This window comes from Dama dama, chromosome 18 (genome assembly GCF_033118175.1).
Source record: "Dama dama isolate Ldn47 chromosome 18, ASM3311817v1, whole genome shotgun sequence".
Taxonomy (NCBI): Eukaryota; Metazoa; Chordata; class Mammalia; order Artiodactyla; family Cervidae; genus Dama; species Dama dama.
The window spans coordinates 108,790,168-108,810,073 of record NC_083698.1 but is presented as its reverse complement, the minus strand read 5'-3'; the positions used below and the strand labels follow the sequence as shown (position 1 = coordinate 108,810,073).

The 19,906-nt window shown below is 38.8% G+C and overlaps 1 protein-coding gene across 17 annotated transcripts in view; it reads left to right on the top strand.

The window, feature by feature from the left end:
* KMT2C (lysine methyltransferase 2C) overlaps positions 1–19,906 on the top strand; it is a 254,607-nt gene that overhangs the window by 169,069 nt on the left and 65,632 nt on the right. For all 17 annotated transcript variants that reach the window (XR_009696784.1, XR_009696785.1, XM_061166176.1 and 14 more), the window contains 8 exons: positions 2,100–2,216; positions 8,941–9,042; positions 9,336–9,440; positions 12,333–12,514; positions 12,769–12,933; positions 13,887–13,996; positions 14,501–14,566; positions 15,526–15,738. Coding sequence is in view for 15 of the 17 variants with exons in the window: in XM_061166176.1 (XP_061022159.1) it covers positions 2,100–2,216; positions 8,941–9,042; positions 9,336–9,440; positions 12,333–12,514; positions 12,769–12,933; positions 13,887–13,996; positions 14,501–14,566; positions 15,526–15,738 (1,060 nt within the window). In the remaining 2 variants the exon portion in view is untranslated. The remainder of the gene's footprint in view (positions 1–2,099; positions 2,217–8,940; positions 9,043–9,335; positions 9,441–12,332; positions 12,515–12,768; positions 12,934–13,886; positions 13,997–14,500; positions 14,567–15,525; positions 15,739–19,906) is intronic.

Here is a 19,906-nt window from a genome sequence, read left to right as displayed (position 1 = left end):
AATAGCAGAATTGCAGATTTCATTGTTAATAAAAATTATAGGAACTTTTTCATATCTTTGGTGGATATTTCTGCTAGTCCTTGAATGTTAGTTAAGCAATCTAATGCATTTTGAAGGGTGAAAAATTAATTTGAAAAAATGTTAATCATCTGAAAAGTTAAAACGTTACTGACTAGAGAAGACAGTATTTCATCTTCTTTATTTAATATAATTCTGGAATAATGGTTTTTAGTTTAGAATAAGGATTTCAAAGGAGTTCTAGATTCTGCTTTCTTATTTTCTATCACTATTGGAAGAACTCGTTTTCAACTTGCTCAGATACCAATGCAAGGTATTGAAAATGTAAATATCTTTTTAAGAACTTAGAAGTCTTGCTTGACCATTTTGAAACGTATACCACTCATTTTTTACTTTTTCTTACCTGTGTCATTGGATGCTGAGGAAAAATGAGTTGAGGGATTACTATAGTCTTGATTCAGTCACTGACTTGTAAAAAGTCTTTTATACTGATTAAAAAACAAAAACTATCCAGTTCAACCCTACCCTGTCCCTGTTCCGAGAAGCTTGATATTTGAAGGAGAGGAGCTTAAGAGGATAAAGAGAGACAGATGGAAAACTGGAAGCTGGCTGTAGTTACTAAACTGAAGGGAAAAAAGACCCCCTTCCCCTTTGTTCATGTGTCTTTCTTATGCTCACAGTATAGCCATAATTTATGTACTTGGAAACCATTCTGCCAAGTAGGTAATGAGCTCAGTATTTCAAACTATAAAAAGTGAGATCCATTGAAGATGTGGCATATTATTTCACTTCTGAGGGGAAAAAATCAGGATTTTCCCGAGCATTTTAGTAATCTTAAATATATGTAAGTAGGTATGTAGATGCGAGGTTTTTTTCAGGTAGTAATAAATAAATCTGAGAATAAGAAAATCATAAAAACAAATAACCTTAGTACTTATTTGTTGAAATATCAGGGAATTGAACATGTTTTTCTAAAGATGTTTTTCTTGCGTTAGGTAAAAATTCATATGAATTATTTCCATTTCAAGTATTTATTATCTAGGTGATTTAAAGCAAGCCTTTTACTTTGATCAGCTTTGAATGGTTAAACTCCATGGCTGATTCATGTCAATGTATGACAGAACCCACTACAATGTTGTAAAGTAATTAGCCTCCAACTAATAAAAATAAATGAAAAAAAAATTGACAATTTTAATGACAAAAAATGACTATTGCACACTTAAGAATTATTTCTCATGCACTGTGGCAGTACAGAGTACTGGTTAGGAATGTAGACACTGGAGCCAGACCTGCCAGCTGGGTGACTTTGGGCAAGTTACTTCACCGCCTGATACCTCGGTGTGCATGCGTGCTCAGTTGCTTCAGCCGTGTTTGACTCTGGCTGGACTGCAGCCCACCAGGCTCCTTTGTCCGTGGGGTTTTCCAGGCAAGACTACTGGAGTGGGTTGCCATGCCCTCCTCCAGGGGATATTCCCAACCCAGTAATCAGACCCAGGTCTCTTGAGTCTCCTGCTTTGGCAGGCAGATTTTTTATCACTAGCCTCGCCCGAAAGCCCATATTCCTCAGTGTACTTCTCTCTAACATGGGGATAATAAGATAGTACTGACCATACGAGATTGTTGAGAGGAACAAGTGCTTCGAGCAGTACGTAGTAAGTACTCAGTGTATCTTAACTTTTAGTATACTTACAAGAAGCCAGCTAGAAAGAGTCCTTTCCTACACTTGCTGTGTATGTGATAAAATTAGTTGCATGTGAAAGTACGTGGATAGAGGTGTGTCTGTTCTAGCCACCTTGGATGTAAGGTTAGGAAATGGAAATACAGTGATAGGGGTTTACTGATGCAGGGCATTCACAGTGACAGACACATGTTTGATTTTTAAGGTTATAGATGTTCAGGTTGTAGAACACGTATTGGAAGATGTAAATGATAAGCCTGGTCACTTAGTAGCTGCCATTCGATCAGAATAAAAGAAGCAGGTGTATTTGTGTAACATTTCATATGATGATTTATCTCACATTTGGATTTAAAATTCTTCTGAGCTTTTACAGAACGCTGACTTTTCCGTATCTGTTGTGTAGGGCCGGGGGTCTGGATTTCCAGGAAAGCGGAGACCTCGCGGTGCAGGACTGTCTGGACGAGGCGGCCGCGGCAGATCAAAATTGAAAAGTGGAATCGGGGCGGTCGTGTTACCTGGGGTAAGGCCTGTTCCCTTTACATTTGCTGTAGTCAGCTGTCAGCTGATGATGATAATCTCATTTGTACCAAGTTACTCAATGGACATGAGTTTGAGCAAGCTCTGGGAGTTGGTGATGGACAGGGAGGCCTGGCCTGCTGCAGTCCATGGGGTCACAAAGAGGCGGACATGACTGAGTGACTGAACTGAATTTTAGATGCTGAGAGTCACATAAATAGGCTAAAGTTATCTCTGTTTGCGTATTTATTTATTTCTGACTGTGCTGGGTCTTGGTTACTCTGCGGGGCTTCTCTCTAGGTGCGGCAGGCAAGTGGGGGCTGCCCTCTAGCTGTGGTGCAGGAGTTCTCGTTGCGGTCCCTTCTCTCACTGCGGAGCTCGGGCTCTGGAGTGCAGACTCAGTGGTTGTGGCCTGCGGGCTTGGTTGCTCCGCAGCATGAGGTTTCATCCCGGATCAGGGATCGAACCCGTCTCTCCTGCATTGACAGGTGGACTCTACCACTGAGCTAGCTTTCTTTCTAAACCTTTGATGAGGTTTTCTTTTATATTTCCTGCCTTCTCACCCCTTTTTTCTTTTCCTCCCTTCGTCTTTGACTCTCACCTTTCTGTGCCAATCCTTCTCAAAATCCAGTATGCAATATATTTGCTCTTCTATTAAAAAAAAAACACAAAAATTCCTGCCGTATTCTTGAGTTTATATGAAGAATTTAATTATATGGGTGCTTTAAGTTTTTTTATTGTAGTTCTCAGTGTTGTAATGTTACTTACAGAAGACATTAGGAATGTTGTAGGGTAGTGTGGACTTTAAAAATGTTGAAGATTTTGATTGTCTTTTAATTTGAATTTCAGATTGGTAAATATTTGCTCACTGGCACATTATGAGGCTTTACTTAAATGTGTTGAAAAAACTGCCTTTGGCAAATAATGGCAAACATTTCATGCAGTGACTTTACTATTTTACTGATACCCTGTTTTTTCAGATTTTAATTGTCATTTTAAGTTCAGGAGACAGGCAGAATTATTCAGTTTTCCTACTAAAGAAGTAAAGAAACCTGGATTCTGGTCCTTTTTTAAAAAAGCAAATTCCTCCTTCACTTTCTTCCTCCCTTCCCTCCTCCTCCCCAAAACTGGTAGACTTACTCAGATAAAATTAATATAAGGTACAGATATTTGAAGTGTACAGTTGTGTAGGTTTTGACATATGGTTGCACCCGTGAAACCCACGCTGCAATTAACAGCACCCTCAACCCCAGAATTCCTTTGTGCTGCTCCGACGGCCCCTGTCTTCCTTCTGGCCTCCCTCTTGGGTAGTGCCTGATCTGATTTTCATCACTGTTGATGAGTTTGCATTTTCTGCAGTTCATAAGTGAAATCATACTGAATGTTCTCTTTTTGATACAACTTATTTCACTCAGTATACTTATTTTAATATTAATTCATGCTCTTGTATGTTAACAGTTCATTCTGTTTTGTTGCTGAAGGGCATTACATAGTATGGATGTGCCACAGTTTGTATTGTCTGTTCACCTATTTAAAGGCATTAAGTTTGTGTCCATTTTTTGTCTCTTAGAAATAAATATGCTCTAAACTTTTATATCTCCGTTCCCATGTGGACTTTTTTTTTTTTTCCCCCTCTCATGGATAATCACATAGAGATGGAATGCTGGATATATGGTAGGTATAGGCTTAGCTTTTCAAGGAAAGGCTGGTTTTCATGTTGGGTGTGACATTTTATTTTTTGTAAGACTGTACAGGCTCCATTTCCTCCACCTACCCGCCCACATTTGGTGCGGCTAGTCATCTTAATTTTAGCCATTGTAATAGTCATGTTAATAGTGTCGTCTTTGTGCTTCTCTAGTGACTCCTGATGTTCACCAGCTTTTTAGGTGCTAATTTGCTATCTGTATATCTTCTTTCATAAAGTCACTCTTCAGACCTTTAATATAGTAAGAAGAAAAAAACTGAGTAGTTTTTTTTTTTTTTTTTTAATTTACTGAGTTGAGATTTCTTTATGTATTCTGGACACAAGCTTTTTATCATATATATGATTTGCAGGGGTTTTTTTGCATTTTGATGTTTGTCTTTGAATGTTCTTAACTGTGTCTTTTGAAGAGCAGATGATTTAATTTTGATAGAGTCCAATTTATTGATTTTCCCCCCTTTGGATGGTGCTTTCTGGTGCTGAGAGATACTTAACGTAATCTAGGGTCACAAAGATACTCTGCTTTCTTTTAGAAAGGTGTTGCACTTAGATCTATGATTCAGTTTGAGTTTTTTAACTATAGTATGAATAGGGATGCAAGTTCATTTATTTTTACATGCTGAATAAGCCAGTTGTTTGAGCAGTTTCTCTGAATGGCCTTTCCTCATTCTTAAAAATTAGTGATTATATTTGTGGGTCTGTTTTTCTCATCTCGCCGTGCCATTGCTCCGTTTGTTTAGGCCAGTACTGCACTGTTAGATTACTTCTGCTTTACAGCTACTCTTGAAATCAAACACTATTTGTCTTCAGGTTTTCTACTTTTCAAAGTTGTTTTGGCTCTTCTAAATCCTTTGTGCTTCTGTATTAATTTTAGTGTTAGCTTGTCAGTACCTATAAAATAAACCTGCTAAAATTTTGACTGGGTTTGCATTCAAAATATAGATTAACTTGGCAAAAGTGACATTTTAACCATATTGAGTTTTTGAATCCATGAACACCTGTATTTCCATTTCTTTGGTTCTTTAGTTTCTTTCAATGATGTTTCGTTTAACAGACAGGTTGAACAGACACTTAATCAGATTTATCTCTATCTACTATATTTTTATGCTATTGTTAATGGTAGTGTCTTAATTTCAGATTGTTTTTGTCAGTTGCTAGTATTTAGAAATACTGCTTATTTTTGTGTATTGATTGTGTACACATAACGTTGTATATGCTACAACCATATCAAACTCCCTTATTCTGATTGCTTATTTGTAGAATCCGTTCGATTTTCTACATAAATGATCATGTTGTCTGCAAAGACAAAAATAAACTTTGACTTTCTTTTTAATCTATAGTCCTGTTGTGTCTGTTTTTTTTATTGAATTTGTGATAACTTTCAGTACAGTGTGGAATAGAAGTGATGAGCTTAGGTAACCTTGTTTTTGACCTTGAGGAGAAAGCAGATAGTTTTTCATAATTAAGTATGGTGTTTAGCTTTAATAGATATCCCAAATCAGTTTGAGGAAATTCTTTTCTATTCATAGTTCACTGTGATATTTTTAAAATCAGGAGTAAATGTCAGAAAATAGATTCAATTTTTTTTTTTTTTTTTGCATTTGTACAGATGATTATGTAGCTTATTTGTTGATAAGTGAGTTACATCAGTTGTTTTTTATGTATGTGTGCTAAAGCAGTCTTGGATTCCTAGGATAAATTCTACTTGGTTATGATTTTGGGTTCAGTTTGCTAAAAATTTTGGACTTCTTATATCAGTGTTCATGAGGAGTACTGGTCTATAGTCTTTTTTTTCTTATCATGATTTTGTGTAGTTTTTGTATCAGCATAATTCTGGTTTCATAGAATGAATTGAGAAATATATTCTGCTCTTCAGTTTTCTAGAAAACTTGTGGCATGTTGGGCATTTCTTTCTGATATTATTTATACAGAGTCATTGGTGGAGCCATTTTGGCCAGGAGATTTGTGCTGGAAGATTTTCAGTTTCTTTCATAGTGTTGGGCTTTTTAGGTTATGTGCTTTTTCTTGCATGAATTTGTCTTTTAAGGAATTTGTCTGTTTTATGTAGGCTGACAAATACATTTTCCTAGAGTAGTTAATAATAGCCCTTTACTCTCCTTTTAATGTCTGTGGAATATGTAGTTATGTTACCTTCCTCATTCTGTATATTAGTAATTTGTGTCTTTTCTCCTTCCTGATCAGTCTTGCTTGAGGTTTATCAATTTTATTGATTTTCTGAGCCAGCCTTTGCTTTCATTCATTTTTCTGTATCTTTTCCTACTTTCTAGTCCACTGATTTCTACTTTGATCTTATTTCCTTTTCTCTTGCTTTGATTTTAATTGCTCTTCCTTTTTTATGTTCCTGCTTGGAAATGCCCAACTTGTGAGGTTTAGGTTAGAGCTTTCTAATAATGTAAAGGTTATGAAATAAAGTATGAAAAACAGTTGGGTCACTAAACTAGGTGATAGTTTTCTTTCTTACATGTACAAATTGCTGGGGTTTTTTTTTTTGTTTTTTTTTTTTTAAGTCTTGATGTATGGCAGAAACCAACACAATAGTGTAATTATCCTCCAATTAAAGATAATATTAAATTTTTTAAAACCTTGATTTTTTTTTTTCTTTTTTAGTACTTATAATTTAAATATGACCTTCCCCCCACTTGATCTGCATCTTCCCACCAGACTTTATTTCTGGTTTATACTGGGAATACTACATCCTTGTTTTTCATTTTAACAAAAACATTCTCTGGGTACATTTTCCTTCAAAAATAAGAATAATATTTTTACCATTTGTGAGCTACTCCACTGTCACCCCCATTGTAAAACCCTTTTTGTGTTTTGTGTTGAAGGTGGGGATGTAGAAACAGGTACTTATTGCAGTATTCTTCTGTTACCTGTATTGTAACTGTTTTCAGTTACATATTTTAATGACATTCTCTGTGTGTCATCAATTCTGTAGTCAAAGGGCTGGTTATTCTTAGGCACTTAATTTATCACTGATGAAATGATTCTACTTTTATGAACCAGCTTGTTTGATTGAAAGTTAATTTGGGGATACAAATATAACATATAGCTATCTTTCCTCAATTTAAAAATTTTAAACATTATAAATAGATCAGAGTGTTTCTATTGCTGCTACCTCCTGAGTCCTAATTCTCTCACTTTCACCTGCTTTGGGCATTTACATTTTAGGCTGATTCATATGAGAGTGCCAGCATTGAACCACCTTTGACCGGCAGAACCAGCAAGTTCTTAAGCTTGAACCTGTGATACGTGTCCATAGGCAGACACATAATCGTTTTGCATGTGTTTAATACCATGGTGCTGTAGCTCACATATTTCTCTGCAGCTTATTTTTCAACTCAGCAGTGTAGTGTGATGACTTTCTTTATGGAAATCCATACAGATTTCTACCTTGCTATTTTTTAAAATACTGCATAATTCTTCATATGTTTGGATTTTTTGTAGTTTTAGTCATTCCCTCATGCTGACTAATTGGGTTGTTTACACTTTTCCCTTGTTATCTTTAGGCCTTTGTGACTGTAAATTGTTTTTATTGTTGACATTGTGAAACAGTAGAAATGTCCATTAAAACTGCGTTTAAACTCACGTATATTGAGTATATATTCCTTCTGTTACTCTTTTGTCAGTCATTTGTCAAGAACAATAATTCTGTTTTTATTTTGTGTTTCAGCTCAATTCTTCCACACTAGATTGTAAGCTTTTAAAGCAGAGAGGATATATAATTTTGGCATAGGTTTTCTTATCCTCTTTTTTAACATCCAATTCAGAGCTTTTTTTCATGATAAGCACTCTGGAAATAATTAACAAGCCAGCGTGTACTTAGTTGATTTGGCCAAATTTAACTAAGTCCATAACTTAATGACTGTGGTTGATAATCCTTTGGCTGATACTGAAATTTTGACAAGTTACTCAAAATGATTATATTCTGAGGCATTGCTGCCCAAAAAGAAATATGTGACCCATAAGGTACTAAGATATTAGTCTCTCAGTCATGTCCAACTCTTTGTAACCTTATGGACTGTAGCCCACCAGGCTCCTCTGTCCATGGGATTCTCCAGTCAAGTATACTGGAGTGGGTAACCATTCCCTTTTCCAGGGAATCTCCTTGACCCAGGGATTGAACCCGGGTCTCTTGCATTTTAGGCAGATTCTTTACCCAGCTGAGCCACCAGGGAAGCCCTGTGTGACCTATATATGCAATTTAGAACTTTCTAGGGAATTTCCTGGAGAAGGCAATGGCACCCCACTCCAGTACTCTTGCCTGGAAAATCCCATGGACGGAGGAGCCTGGTAGGCTGCAGTCCATGGGGTCGCACAGAGTCGGACACGACTAAAGCGACTTAGCAGCAGCAGCAGCAGCAGCAGGGAATTTGCTCTACCCACTAAAACAAAAAACCTTTCTAGTAGCTACATCAAAAAGAAAAAAAAGGAACAGTGAAATTTAATTTTAATATATACCTTTTGATTTAGTATGTCCAAAATAGCATCATATCAACATGTAATTTATAAAACGTGCAATGTTATTTATGAGCTATATCTACATTATTTTCTGTTTGTTACTAAGTCTTTAAAATCTGATGTGTATTTTGTATTTATATCTTTATACATCTCAGTGTGGAGTGCACCCATTGCAGGCTTTAAGAGTCACTGAATAGAATGATACATATGTGTGTGTTCGTGTATGTGTACACAATAATAATACACCCTTTGTTTCTTGACTAGAATTTCTGGTTAATCAAGTCTTCTTAAAAACAGATTTGTTTTCTCATTACTTCCTGATCTGTGAGACTTGTAACTCTATAAAGAAACAATTAAGTGAATAAAAAATGCCATACTTTACATGTTTATAAAAGTATCTTGGCAATAATAACCTAATTTAGAATTGTTAGTGTGATCTCTGGCAAAAAAAGTTATATTTTAAATATGAATCTTAAGCTTTTCAACCAAGTATAGTACAGGTGAGAAGTATGACTTCATATTTTGTTTATTTTGCTTTTTATAGGTGTCTGCTGCAGATATTTCATCAAATAAGGATGAAGAAGAAAACTCTATGCACAATACAGTTGTGTTGTTTTCTAGTAGTGACAAGTTCACTTTGCATCAGGTTTGAACTAAATTATTTGTCCTCCACTTTTACATTCCTCCTTGTGCATTTCTGCTTCATCTCATTCACACTAACATTGGTGTCATCTGATAACTGGATCGGCCAAAAGGTTTGTTAGGTTTTTCCACAGCATCTTACGGGAAAACCCTAACAGATTTTTTGGCCAACTGATTATTTAGCTCTAGAGCTATATCAACAAAGAAGGTGATTTATACAGATTGTAAAATTAGCATGTTAGCATATTCTTAGTTTGGTCTTGGATTTAAAATATGTTATTGTGTTCTTAATTTCAGGATATGTGTGTAGTTTGTGGCAGTTTTGGCCAAGGAGCAGAGGGAAGATTACTTGCCTGTTCTCAGTGTGGTCAGTGTTACCATCCATACTGTGTCAGTATTAAGGTAAATACACTTAAATAGAAATATTAAGATTTGATCTGAGTAGTATCATGCTACCTCTCAGTTCTTATAATTAATCAATTATTGTTTGTTAGGATTATTATACATATGTGACAGTATTTAAGTATATACTTTAAATATTGCCTTTAAAGTGTTACCTCAAACTCCTATAGATCAATGATCATAATTTGTGGTAATTATCCTGCTTTGCCTTGAAAATGTATAACAACAAATGCATACATTTAATTTTAAAAGATACTTTATACTATTTTTTGGTAAGGCATGAAGTTGATTCATTCTGTCTATTGATCATAAAAGTTGAGAACTAGAGTATGTAGTAAAAACTCTTTATTTCACCCTGCTCACTCTCCACTTTCACCAAACCCTCATTCATATGCAAAAGGACATTTTCTCTTACCTGGATCAGTGGGTTGATAGTTTTCATCAAATTTGGAGCACATGGATTGATATTTTTCATCAAATTTGAAGCACATGTTTTGGTTCACCAACCTACTCTCCAACTTCCACCGTCCACTTCACACCCTCACAAGTTCTTGAAAAGTTTATAATTGTCTGCTGCTTCTATCATACATGTCACATTATATTAACTATTTTTTCTCCTCATTAGGATATGTTTTCCAGCCTTTTTTAATATCTAGTAATTTTTGATTGCACGTGGACATTGTGCAGTGTGTTAGCATATTGTTGACAGTCTGGATTTTGTTCCTTCAAAAAAGGATTGAGTTGTTGTTGTTGTGCAGGCAGTTGTTTGAACCTTTTGAAACTTCTTTTTAAGCTTTAAGGTGAGTCCACAGAGCCTTCACTCTGCGGTGGCTTGTCTCAAACTTTGAGAACTCTTTGTTGTTGTTCAGTCACTATGTTGTGTCCAACTCTTTGTGACCTCATGAACTGCAGCTCACCAGGCTTCCCAATCCTCACTACCTACCAGAGTTTGCTCAAACTCATGTCCATTGAGTTGGTGATGCTATCTAACTGTCTCATTCTCTGCTGTCCCTTTCTCCTTTTGCCTTCATTCTTTCCTAGCATCAGGGTCTTTTCCAGTGAGTTGGCTCTTTGCATCAGGCCGCTGAAGTATTGGAGCTTCAGCTTCAGTCTTTCCAGTGAATATTCAGGGTTGATTTTCTTTAGGATTGACTGGTTTTTTATCTCTCTGCTGTTGAAGGGACTCTCAAGAATCTTCTCCAGCACCACAGTTTGAAAGCATCAATTCTTGGGCTCTCAGCCTTCTTTATTGTCCAACTCTCACATCCGTACGTGACTACTGGAAAAACCATGCCTTTAATTGTATGCACCTTTGTCGGCAATGTGATGTCTTTGCTTTTTAATATGCTGTCTAGAATTGTCATAGCTTTTCTTCCCAGTAGCAAATGTCTTTTAATTTCGTGTTGGTTATGACTCCGTAAATGTTCACTGAAGACCTGAATAGTATATTATAAGTTTAGTTTGTTTTTCGTGGAGTTTTTTATAGCAAGAAGAAAATAATGATTGATGATTTTCCATTAGTTTTTGTTGTTTGTTTTTACCTACTGTAGGAGCATGATAGCACATTATTTCAGCAAGTGCCCGTTTTTCTGGGAAAGGCCCACCTCTTCTATACTCTGCTATTCTCTGTTCTGAGCTGGGCTGGAACCTTCTGGGTCTGTTGCTCAGTTCTCATCCTTAGTATCTCTGGGCTAATGTTTTCTGTCGGGTTCATTGCCCTCAGGATCCCATGTCTTCCTTTTTCTTCCCTCACATCGCTAACTTCATTAGAGAGAGTACTCAGGAGCTGAAGTTTGAGTCTTTGTATGTCTAAAAGACTTTGTGTGTCTAAAAGACTTTGTATGTCAGTTTAACACTTAATTGCTGGTTTATCTAGGTTAAGGATTGAAAAGTATTTTCCTGTAGAATTGAACACTATTAGTTTATTTTAGGATCTGAAGTTAGAAAGTTTGGTGCTATTTTGATAGTTGTTCATTTATTTAACTTTTCTTTTCCTCCCATGTAGCGTCCTCATGGTCTGAATTTTTATTATATATTTTGATCACTTGCTATACTATTATTACACAGATTCTTTGTTGTCCTTTTTACACATAGACTCTAATCTTATTAGATTTTTTAGTTGGTTCCAGATTCTTAATATTACATATGTGGCTGCTTTGAGGAATTGAGGTTCTCAAACTTTTCTACTAAGTTAGACCCTTGAAGGAAAGAAGAGTAAAGAGAGGAGTGAATGTGAACTTAGAAGTCCTAGGTTCATAGCCTAAAGCCCTCCAAAACCATGAAATCACCTTGGGAATTCATGTTATACCTTAAGAGTTTTCATTTTTAATGTTGATTTTAATATACAAGTCCTTACATGGTATACACAACTTTCAGAATCATGAATTCATGAAATGTCATAGATTGAAACCGTATCAATACGTTTTCAAGTCCTATGTTAAAAATCATGGGGGGACTTCACTGGTGGTCCAGTGGCTAAAACTCCATACTCCCAGTACAGGGGACCCCGCTTGGATTCCTGGTCAGGAAACTTAAGTTTCACATGCAACTGAAAGTTCACATGCCACAACTTAAGATCCTGTCACCATCAAATAAATAATAATAATTATAGGATAATTTACTTGATTTCTTTAAAATCCATAAAATCCAGAGCACATGGTGGTTATATAAACTAAGGTGTGAAAATATGTCACTTACTGTGTCCACTAGGCAGACTCCTAAAAGTACATGAATGTGGCCAGCCCGGCACTGGGCCAGTGAGCATTAGCTGCTCGCCCCTCTCCTGCTCCTGGGCTTGTGAGCACCGGATCAGTTTGTAGGGTGTACTTGATCCTGTTTGTGTGAGGCGCAGGTTAATGTGTGAATGACACGGCTTGGTGGTTTCCTTTGCAGATCACTAAAGTGGTTCTGAGCAAGGGCTGGCGGTGCCTTGAGTGCACCGTGTGTGAGGCCTGTGGGAAGGCGACGGACCCAGGACGGCTTCTGCTGTGCGACGACTGTGACATCAGTTACCACACCTACTGCCTCGACCCTCCACTGCAGACCGTTCCCAAAGGAGGCTGGAAGTGCAAATGGTACCCCGGGACTTTGGTTTCCTCATTAGATGTTTAAGTTAAGAGCTGAGCCACATCGTTATAGTTTTCACAGATTAACCACTTCTGCTTAATTGTGTGATATGTGTTAACAATGATAGGTATCACTAATAAGAAAGTATTTCCAGTCTGCATTGACTACCTCCCCCTATTCTGTTCATGTGTAGCTCTGTGAGTTTCAGCCACGCCGTTAACTCAATTAAATAGGGCTGAGACCTGTGTGTGTTGGGTTACAGGTGTGTGTGGTGCAGACACTGTGGAGCTACGTCTGCAGGTCCGAGATGCGAGTGGCAGAACAACTACACCCAGTGTGCCCCCTGTGCGAGCTTGTCCGCCTGCCCCGTCTGCTGCCGGAACTACAGAGAGGAGGACCTGATTCTGCAGTGTAGACAGTGTGACAGGTGCTGTCCTCTCTTACTGCCCCTCTATTTTTGCAAGCTTCTCTCCCTTAAATATAGGAAAAGAAAATTGGAGAAGAAATTTTCTTCTATCTTAAATTTAAGAAGATCTTTTCCTTACCAGATTTTTTCATTTGGCTAGAAACTTTTTCATATTCTCAATTCCAGACTTAGCATGTTTCGCTTGGCGTTTCCTGAGGGCTGATTGCAGCGGCCTGTTACTGTGCTACGTTAGCACCGTTCACATAGTGTTGGTCAGCATATCATCTCATCAGTAGCGAAGGAGTCTCAGGTCTCTGCCTCCCAATTCTTTGTTGTAAGGCAGAATAACATCTTTCGTTTCCCGCTGACCATTCACTGCTGTGAGCTCTGTCCCCCTCACAGTAGACGCGTCCCATGGAGCACGCGCATGCTCCACCATGCACAGTCTTGTCCGTTCCTTTTTGCTTGCCCTGACCAGCTTCCTTTGTGGCGCAGACAGTACAGAATCTGCCTGCAATGCAGGAGACCCAGGTTCAGTGCTTGGGGCGGACTGGCGAAGGGCATGGCCACCCACTCTAGTACGCTTACCCGGAGAATTCCATGGACAGAGGAGCCTGGCGGACTACAGTCCATGGGGTTGCAGAGAGTCAGACATGACTGAGCGACTGACATTTTCACTTTGAGCCAGTGTCCTGGCTGTCTGTGATAGATTACAAAGTGATTGTCCGATCCTCCTCAAATGAAGTGCTTCTGCTTCTTTCCTGATATCTGTTCCCATTCCTTTTTTCTTCTCAGCTCTGACGGGTTTTGTGGGCCAGCAGGGATGGTTAGGAGAGAGAGAGTGGGCTGGATGGAAGGAGCATGTGAGACTTAGGGGTTTCATGGTTGCAGGCTGTTAGCTACTGTTGCAGTTTTTAAAAGGAAACCATCCTCAGTGTATTCTTTTTTCAAAAATACGAATATGGTCTCTTTAGGTGGATGCATGCAGTTTGTCAGAACTTCAGTACTGAAGAGGAAGTGGAGAACGTAGCAGACATTGGTTTCGATTGTAGCCTGTGCAGACCCTATATGCCTACATCAAACGGTAAGAGGCGGTCTGAGTGGTGAGTGTGCGCAATCGTGCAGCTCACCTGTGCTCGTCCTGGACCAGCGAGTGGGCTCAGCGCTGCTCCTTTCTTCTTTCTGTGAAGCTGTTATTTGGAAAGCGTTTTATGAAAAATAAGTTATTTTTTCTTTTAAATTAACTCTTACTGCTTCAACTTAATGTATTAAAGCAATCTATTTACATGAAGGAAATTAAGAATATATTTTAGCTCTAAGATGTAAGCATAGCTTTCAAGACTCATAATTTTGTAATTATTAGGCATATGTAGAAATCCAGTATATCGATCCTTTTTTTTTAACATCAGTTCTTACCAGTTTTTCTTCTACATAGTGTGTATTTCCTCTGCCGTTTCTCCCTGTTGAATTCTACCATTTATTTCACTAAAATGGGTGCAGCAGTAGAAACTTTAGCCATATGTAAATCCTTAAATAGATTTTAACTTTTTTGAAAAAATTATGAGTTTGTTTTTTTTTTTAATTTCAGTGCCTTCCTCAGACTGCTGTGAATCTTCACTTGTAGCACAAATTGTCACAAAAGTGAAAGAACTAGGTAAAACCTGAAATGCTTTCCTTGACTGTTCTTTACAAAAAACAAAGAAATGCTTGATTTTTATGTAATTGACTTGTTACATGACTCCTGCCTTAATCATGTTCACTGTAAAGTCCCTAATGTTGATAATCATTTCTGTAATAATATACAAAATGCCTGTCTTTTCCAGCTTTAGTGTGACAGTATTCCTACAAATCTCAGCAAATTATCAGTGAAAATAACCACTTTTGAAATAACTGCTATCTACATACTTGTTTTGATTTCATTGATACATTATTGTGTTTAGTTATCAATTAAAACAATGAAATTTAGTTAGCAAACAGGAATCTCTTCAGAATTTATTCTATTTTCTGTAATACATCAGCTTAGAATAGTGATTAACAGGATACTCTTAAACTGTCATTCTTTTGCATAGTTCTATTTGATATCATTTGATACAAAAACTTTTGGATAGCACAGAAATTGTTCTAATGAGCAGAAACTTTGTACACTTCCAATTTTGCAGGATTTCTGGTTATTTACTACCTCTCCTTGTAGGTGATTATACTGATACTTTGATTTCCAAATGGGCTTTTGGAGTATTCTTATTTCTCGTGTGTAAATTCATCCTCACCTTCTATGCTGAAATGCTGCTCTAGGAGAAAACTTACTTGAGTGGCTGAAGCACTGCTTTTTAGCTTCAGTGCTTGCTTTTTAAATTCCTATATTGATACATGAAGATAGAAATGCCAGGAAGACCATTTTTTAAAAAAATTGACAAGATGTCTGTCTATAATTCAAGGAAGTTTGGCCAACTATTACTTTTAATTGAATACTGCTAATTATCTGTGCATTTCATAGGTAATTTGTTTATAGAAGTCACATTGCCTTGACATGGGCCTTATTGGAGAGTGATCAACTTATCAATCAAAACTAAAAGGAGAATTTTAATTTGTTTCCTTGGTATATTGAAATTTTAGATCCACCCAAGACCTACACCCAGGATGGGGTGTGTTTGACGGAATCAGGGATGACTCAGTTACAGAGCCTCACAGTTACTGTTCCAAGAAGAAAACGGTCAAAACCAAAGTTGAAGTTGAAGATCATAAATCAGAATAGTGTGGCTGTCCTTCAGACCCCTCCAGACATCCAGTCAGAGCATTCCAGGGACGGCGAAATGGATGACAGTCGAGGTAGTACTTAACATGTTTTCCATGGAATACATTTGCAAAAAGCTAAAAGAGCTTTTAAAGGATGTGATTTACCCAAGGGTAAATCCTGCTGGGGGCTTCCCAGGTGGCTCAGTGGTAAAGAATCTGTCTGCTAATGCAGAAGATACGGGTTGGAACCCTGGGTCCAAAAGATTCCCTGGAGGAGGAAATGGATACTCACTCCAGTATTCTTGCTTGGGAAATCCCTTGGACACAGGAGCCTGGCGGGATACAGTCTGTGGGTTTGCGGAGAGTTGGACATGACTTATCCTCTAAAGAGTAACAAAATCCTGTTGACTTAGAGGATAACCCGTGGTGTGACCCTGTCCTAAGAGAGTGGTCTTCTTGCATCTTACCTTTTGGGGTTCTTTTCCTTTCATGTATCCTTTTATAATAAACTTACAGAAATTTCCAGGAGCATTGTATGTTTGAAGATCACAAATCTGACAATTCAGAATTTGCTAGATGGCAGTGAAAGCCTCCTCAGATGGCTGTGAGCTTAGATTCCATGGCTAAGTTCAAGTAGAATCCCATCCATGCATTCTAGAAAGGAAAAACCATCATTTTTTCAAGTGTAAGTGTACATTCACAGATGTTTATCATAAAACATCTTTTGTAAACATTTTCATGGTTAGAATATATATATATATTTTTAGCTGAATTCTTGTGATGAAAAAGTAACTTTGAGTGAGTGAAAGTTGTTCGTGTCCGACTCTTTGCAACCCCATGACTGTATAGTCTGTGGAATTCTCCAGATCAGAATACTGGAGTGGGTAGCCTTTTCCTTCTCCAGGGGATCTTCCCAACCCAGGGATCAAACCCAGGTCTCCCACATTGCAGGCAGATTCTTTACCAGCTGAACCATCAGGGAAGCCCATTAAATTCAATATGAGGTTTGTTTTTGCTTATCTCTGAAGAAACTCACCATTGGCTTGTTTATCTTTAAAGTGGTTGTTTCTTTTCAGGTGATTCAAAAATAATTACTTTTGTTCCATCACATCTCATCATTTACCGGTATTTAGTGAATGCCTGCTGTGTGCCACATGTTGGAAGTCCTGTCAGTGAACAAAGCAGATAAACTTCTCTGCTCATGGAACTTTCATTTTAATATTAGAAAAAAAGGATCATTAAAAATATATGACAGCATAAGGTGATAAAAAATGTGTTTGGCAAGTGCTGTTGAGAGGACTTGGGAATCCAGACGGTGGGGTGAGGGCTCAGATGACCTGACCCACTCTTACCTGAGAGGAGACGGCGTGAATGCCGGTGCAGAGACCCTGGGCGGGGCGCGCCGGCATGCTTGTTGTGCGGCCAGCGGGGTGAGCATACAGGCAGAAGGCAGTGAGGAGAGCAGAGGTGTGGGGGGGCGGGGGTGACACGGTAGGTCCCCCAGGACCGCGCAGGTGTTGCCTAAGGATTCACTGTAAATGGAAGGGGAGCGTTGTCGGAGGCTTCTGATGAGAAGGGAGGCGTGATCTTAGTTAGATTTTTAAAAGAGCGCTCTGCTGCAGTGTAAACAGAGTTTTAAGCACAAGAGCTGTGGCAAGTAGTTCAGGCAGGAGGCTGTTGCGGTTGTCAGATGAGAGATCCTTGTGACTTAGAGTGGGTCTGTGTGTGCGCCTGTTTATCCTGACATTTCTTATGCAGTAGTGTGGGTTTGGGTCTGTGTGGTTGGGAGAAAAGCGCTCTGTTGCTTCTGTGTAAGATCCCCCCGAAGACCTGTGCCCGGGATGTCCCTTTTGAAGCCTCTTAAAAACAAAACACCAATAAAAAGACCATATGGCTTTCCCAATGACTGCTGTTCTGGGAAACAACACTGTGAGAAATAGTGGCTATTTCTGCACCTGTACAGTTTTCCAAATTGAGGCTGCCAGCAGAGACGTCCCCTCAGAAGTAATACCGCGCATCATATCATACACGTAAAACAAAGTCCACATGAACTTGTAATGCTCCTGAAATACGGCAGCAATACCCATCTTTGTGGGGTTAATTTTTAACTCTCCTGATGAGTGTTTCTTGAGGGAAATAAGTCATAAACAATTACCTTAGCATATCAGAAACAAACTCCTTGGCCAGTAAAAGCAGGCTTCTTTCTAATTCACCTACTGGAATCGGACTACCCTGTTAATACAGACCGTCCCCGTCCGCGTCACCCCCCACCGCCCCGGTCTAAAGAGTCTGTGTCTCAAGAGTGGGAACACAATGCTTCCCTCTTGGTTGCTGCCCCGGGGTGGCCCCCTCACAACACGGTGGGGGTGTTAGGATGCACCCAGTCTGTGGCAGGGAGGGTGTGGGGTAGGTTCAGAGGAGCCAAGGAGACAAGAGAAAGCGGCTGGGTGGGTGGGTTTGCGATTTGTTAATGCTCGTTCCCTCAACTCTTTAAACTTTGTTTTTGGACAAGTAGTATATTCACATGTTTTAAAAACAAGAATAAGGGTGTTCCTCTTTTCCATGTCTGGCCATTTCACTTCTCCAGCCACAGCCATTCTGTGTGTCCTTGCAGAGATGTTTTAATTCACATACAGGCTCCCAGAGTATATGTTTTTTTTCTTCCTTTTGTCTTACTGTTCTTTTCCTTGCCTTTATACCATTCTTCATTTTTCATATTCCTTTGTATGGCTGTAAGTAACTCAGTCCCATTTTGAGAGACCTTTAGGGTTTTTTTTTGTTTTAGGATTTTTTTTTTTTTTTTTTGCTTTTTCCTCATCTACTCTGAGGGTCTTGAGATTTCATATGTTTCTCTTTCTCCTTTGGTGGACGTGTCTTCTTGAGAGACTTCCTGAGTTTCTTGAGAGTGCATGGAAGGCAAATCTGAGAGGTTATATATTTCTGAAAATGTACCCACCCACCTGACCGTTTCCAGGTTGGAATTCAGTTTCCCTTCAGCATTTTGAAGTCATTGATCCAGCGTCTTTTAGTTTCTAGTATTTAGGGAACTTGGTATGATCCGTGTTGTCTCTGGATTCTCTTTGGATTTTAGGAAATTGCTTGTCTGCAGTGTTCTGAAATTTCATGAAGATATGTCTATTTCATTCTCTTTTGTATGTTTTCCTTTCTTTCATCAGACACTGAGTGGTCCCTCATCTCACACCCCTCAGCGTTAGGAAGTGTTCTGGAAACCACTGATTCTTCTTCCCTTTGGTGCCTCCTTCTTTTTCTGGACCCTTCTGTTCACATGTGAAACCCACTCAGCCCATGCTCCCTCTCTTTTCTCTCCTTCTTTCCAGCTCAGGGCTTCGCATTTTACTCTAAAGTGAATTTTCTTATTTTCTATCCCTTTACTGGTTTTCATTTTTCTTTTGCTCTTAAATGTCATGCATTAATTTCCAAGGCTGTCTTACTTTGAATGCTCCTTTCATAGCATCCTGTTCTTGCTTTACCTGTGTTTTCGCTTACGGTAAAGTGGTTTTTCTCTATTTCCTTTCTCCTACATAGTCTTTCAATTCCCAGTTGCTTTTTGTGGCCTCAGGTCTCTGTCTTTCGTGTGATAGATAATTCTTGGTTGTCCATGCATGATTAAAAGTGAAGGCTAAAAGTGGTGATTGGATAAAAACAGTTTTTTAAAAGCAGAATGAGGGGTTAAAACCTTGATGAAAAGCTTCAGGTCTGTGGGTGATGTGTGTTGGCTGAGCTTTTGTGCCCTGTGCTTCCTGTTTGGAGAATCCCCCAGTGCCCGTCCCTTCAGGCATTTCCCTGGGACTGGTCCAGTTTCCCAGAAGGATCTCCTGTCTCCTCTTGGGGAGTGGAGGTTTAGCTTTTGACCTTCTGGGAGTTAGTGGGGAAAGACCCCCAGGTGAGAGTGCCAGCATTTAACCTGCCAGAGTCGCTGAATCCTGCTTTTAGAACCTTGCCCCAGTGTGCAGCTGAAGAGTGTCCGAGAGTCCCAAGCCCCGTGGGTGTGCTTGGCAGCCTCCCAGTGTGTGGAGCTGGGACAGTCGTAGGGCTTACGGCTTCTGTAGTTGATAAAAATAAAGTTCTCTGTTTTAGCTTCCTCCCACCCATTTCCAAAGGTGCCTGGTTCTGCCAGTTCCTCACCCCTTTGAAGATTGTGATATAAGCTGGATTTGTTTTTTGGTTCCTTCCACGTTTAAATGAGAATTTGCGTTTAACTCAGTTGTCATTCATCTTTCAGCTTTCTCCTTCCAAAATT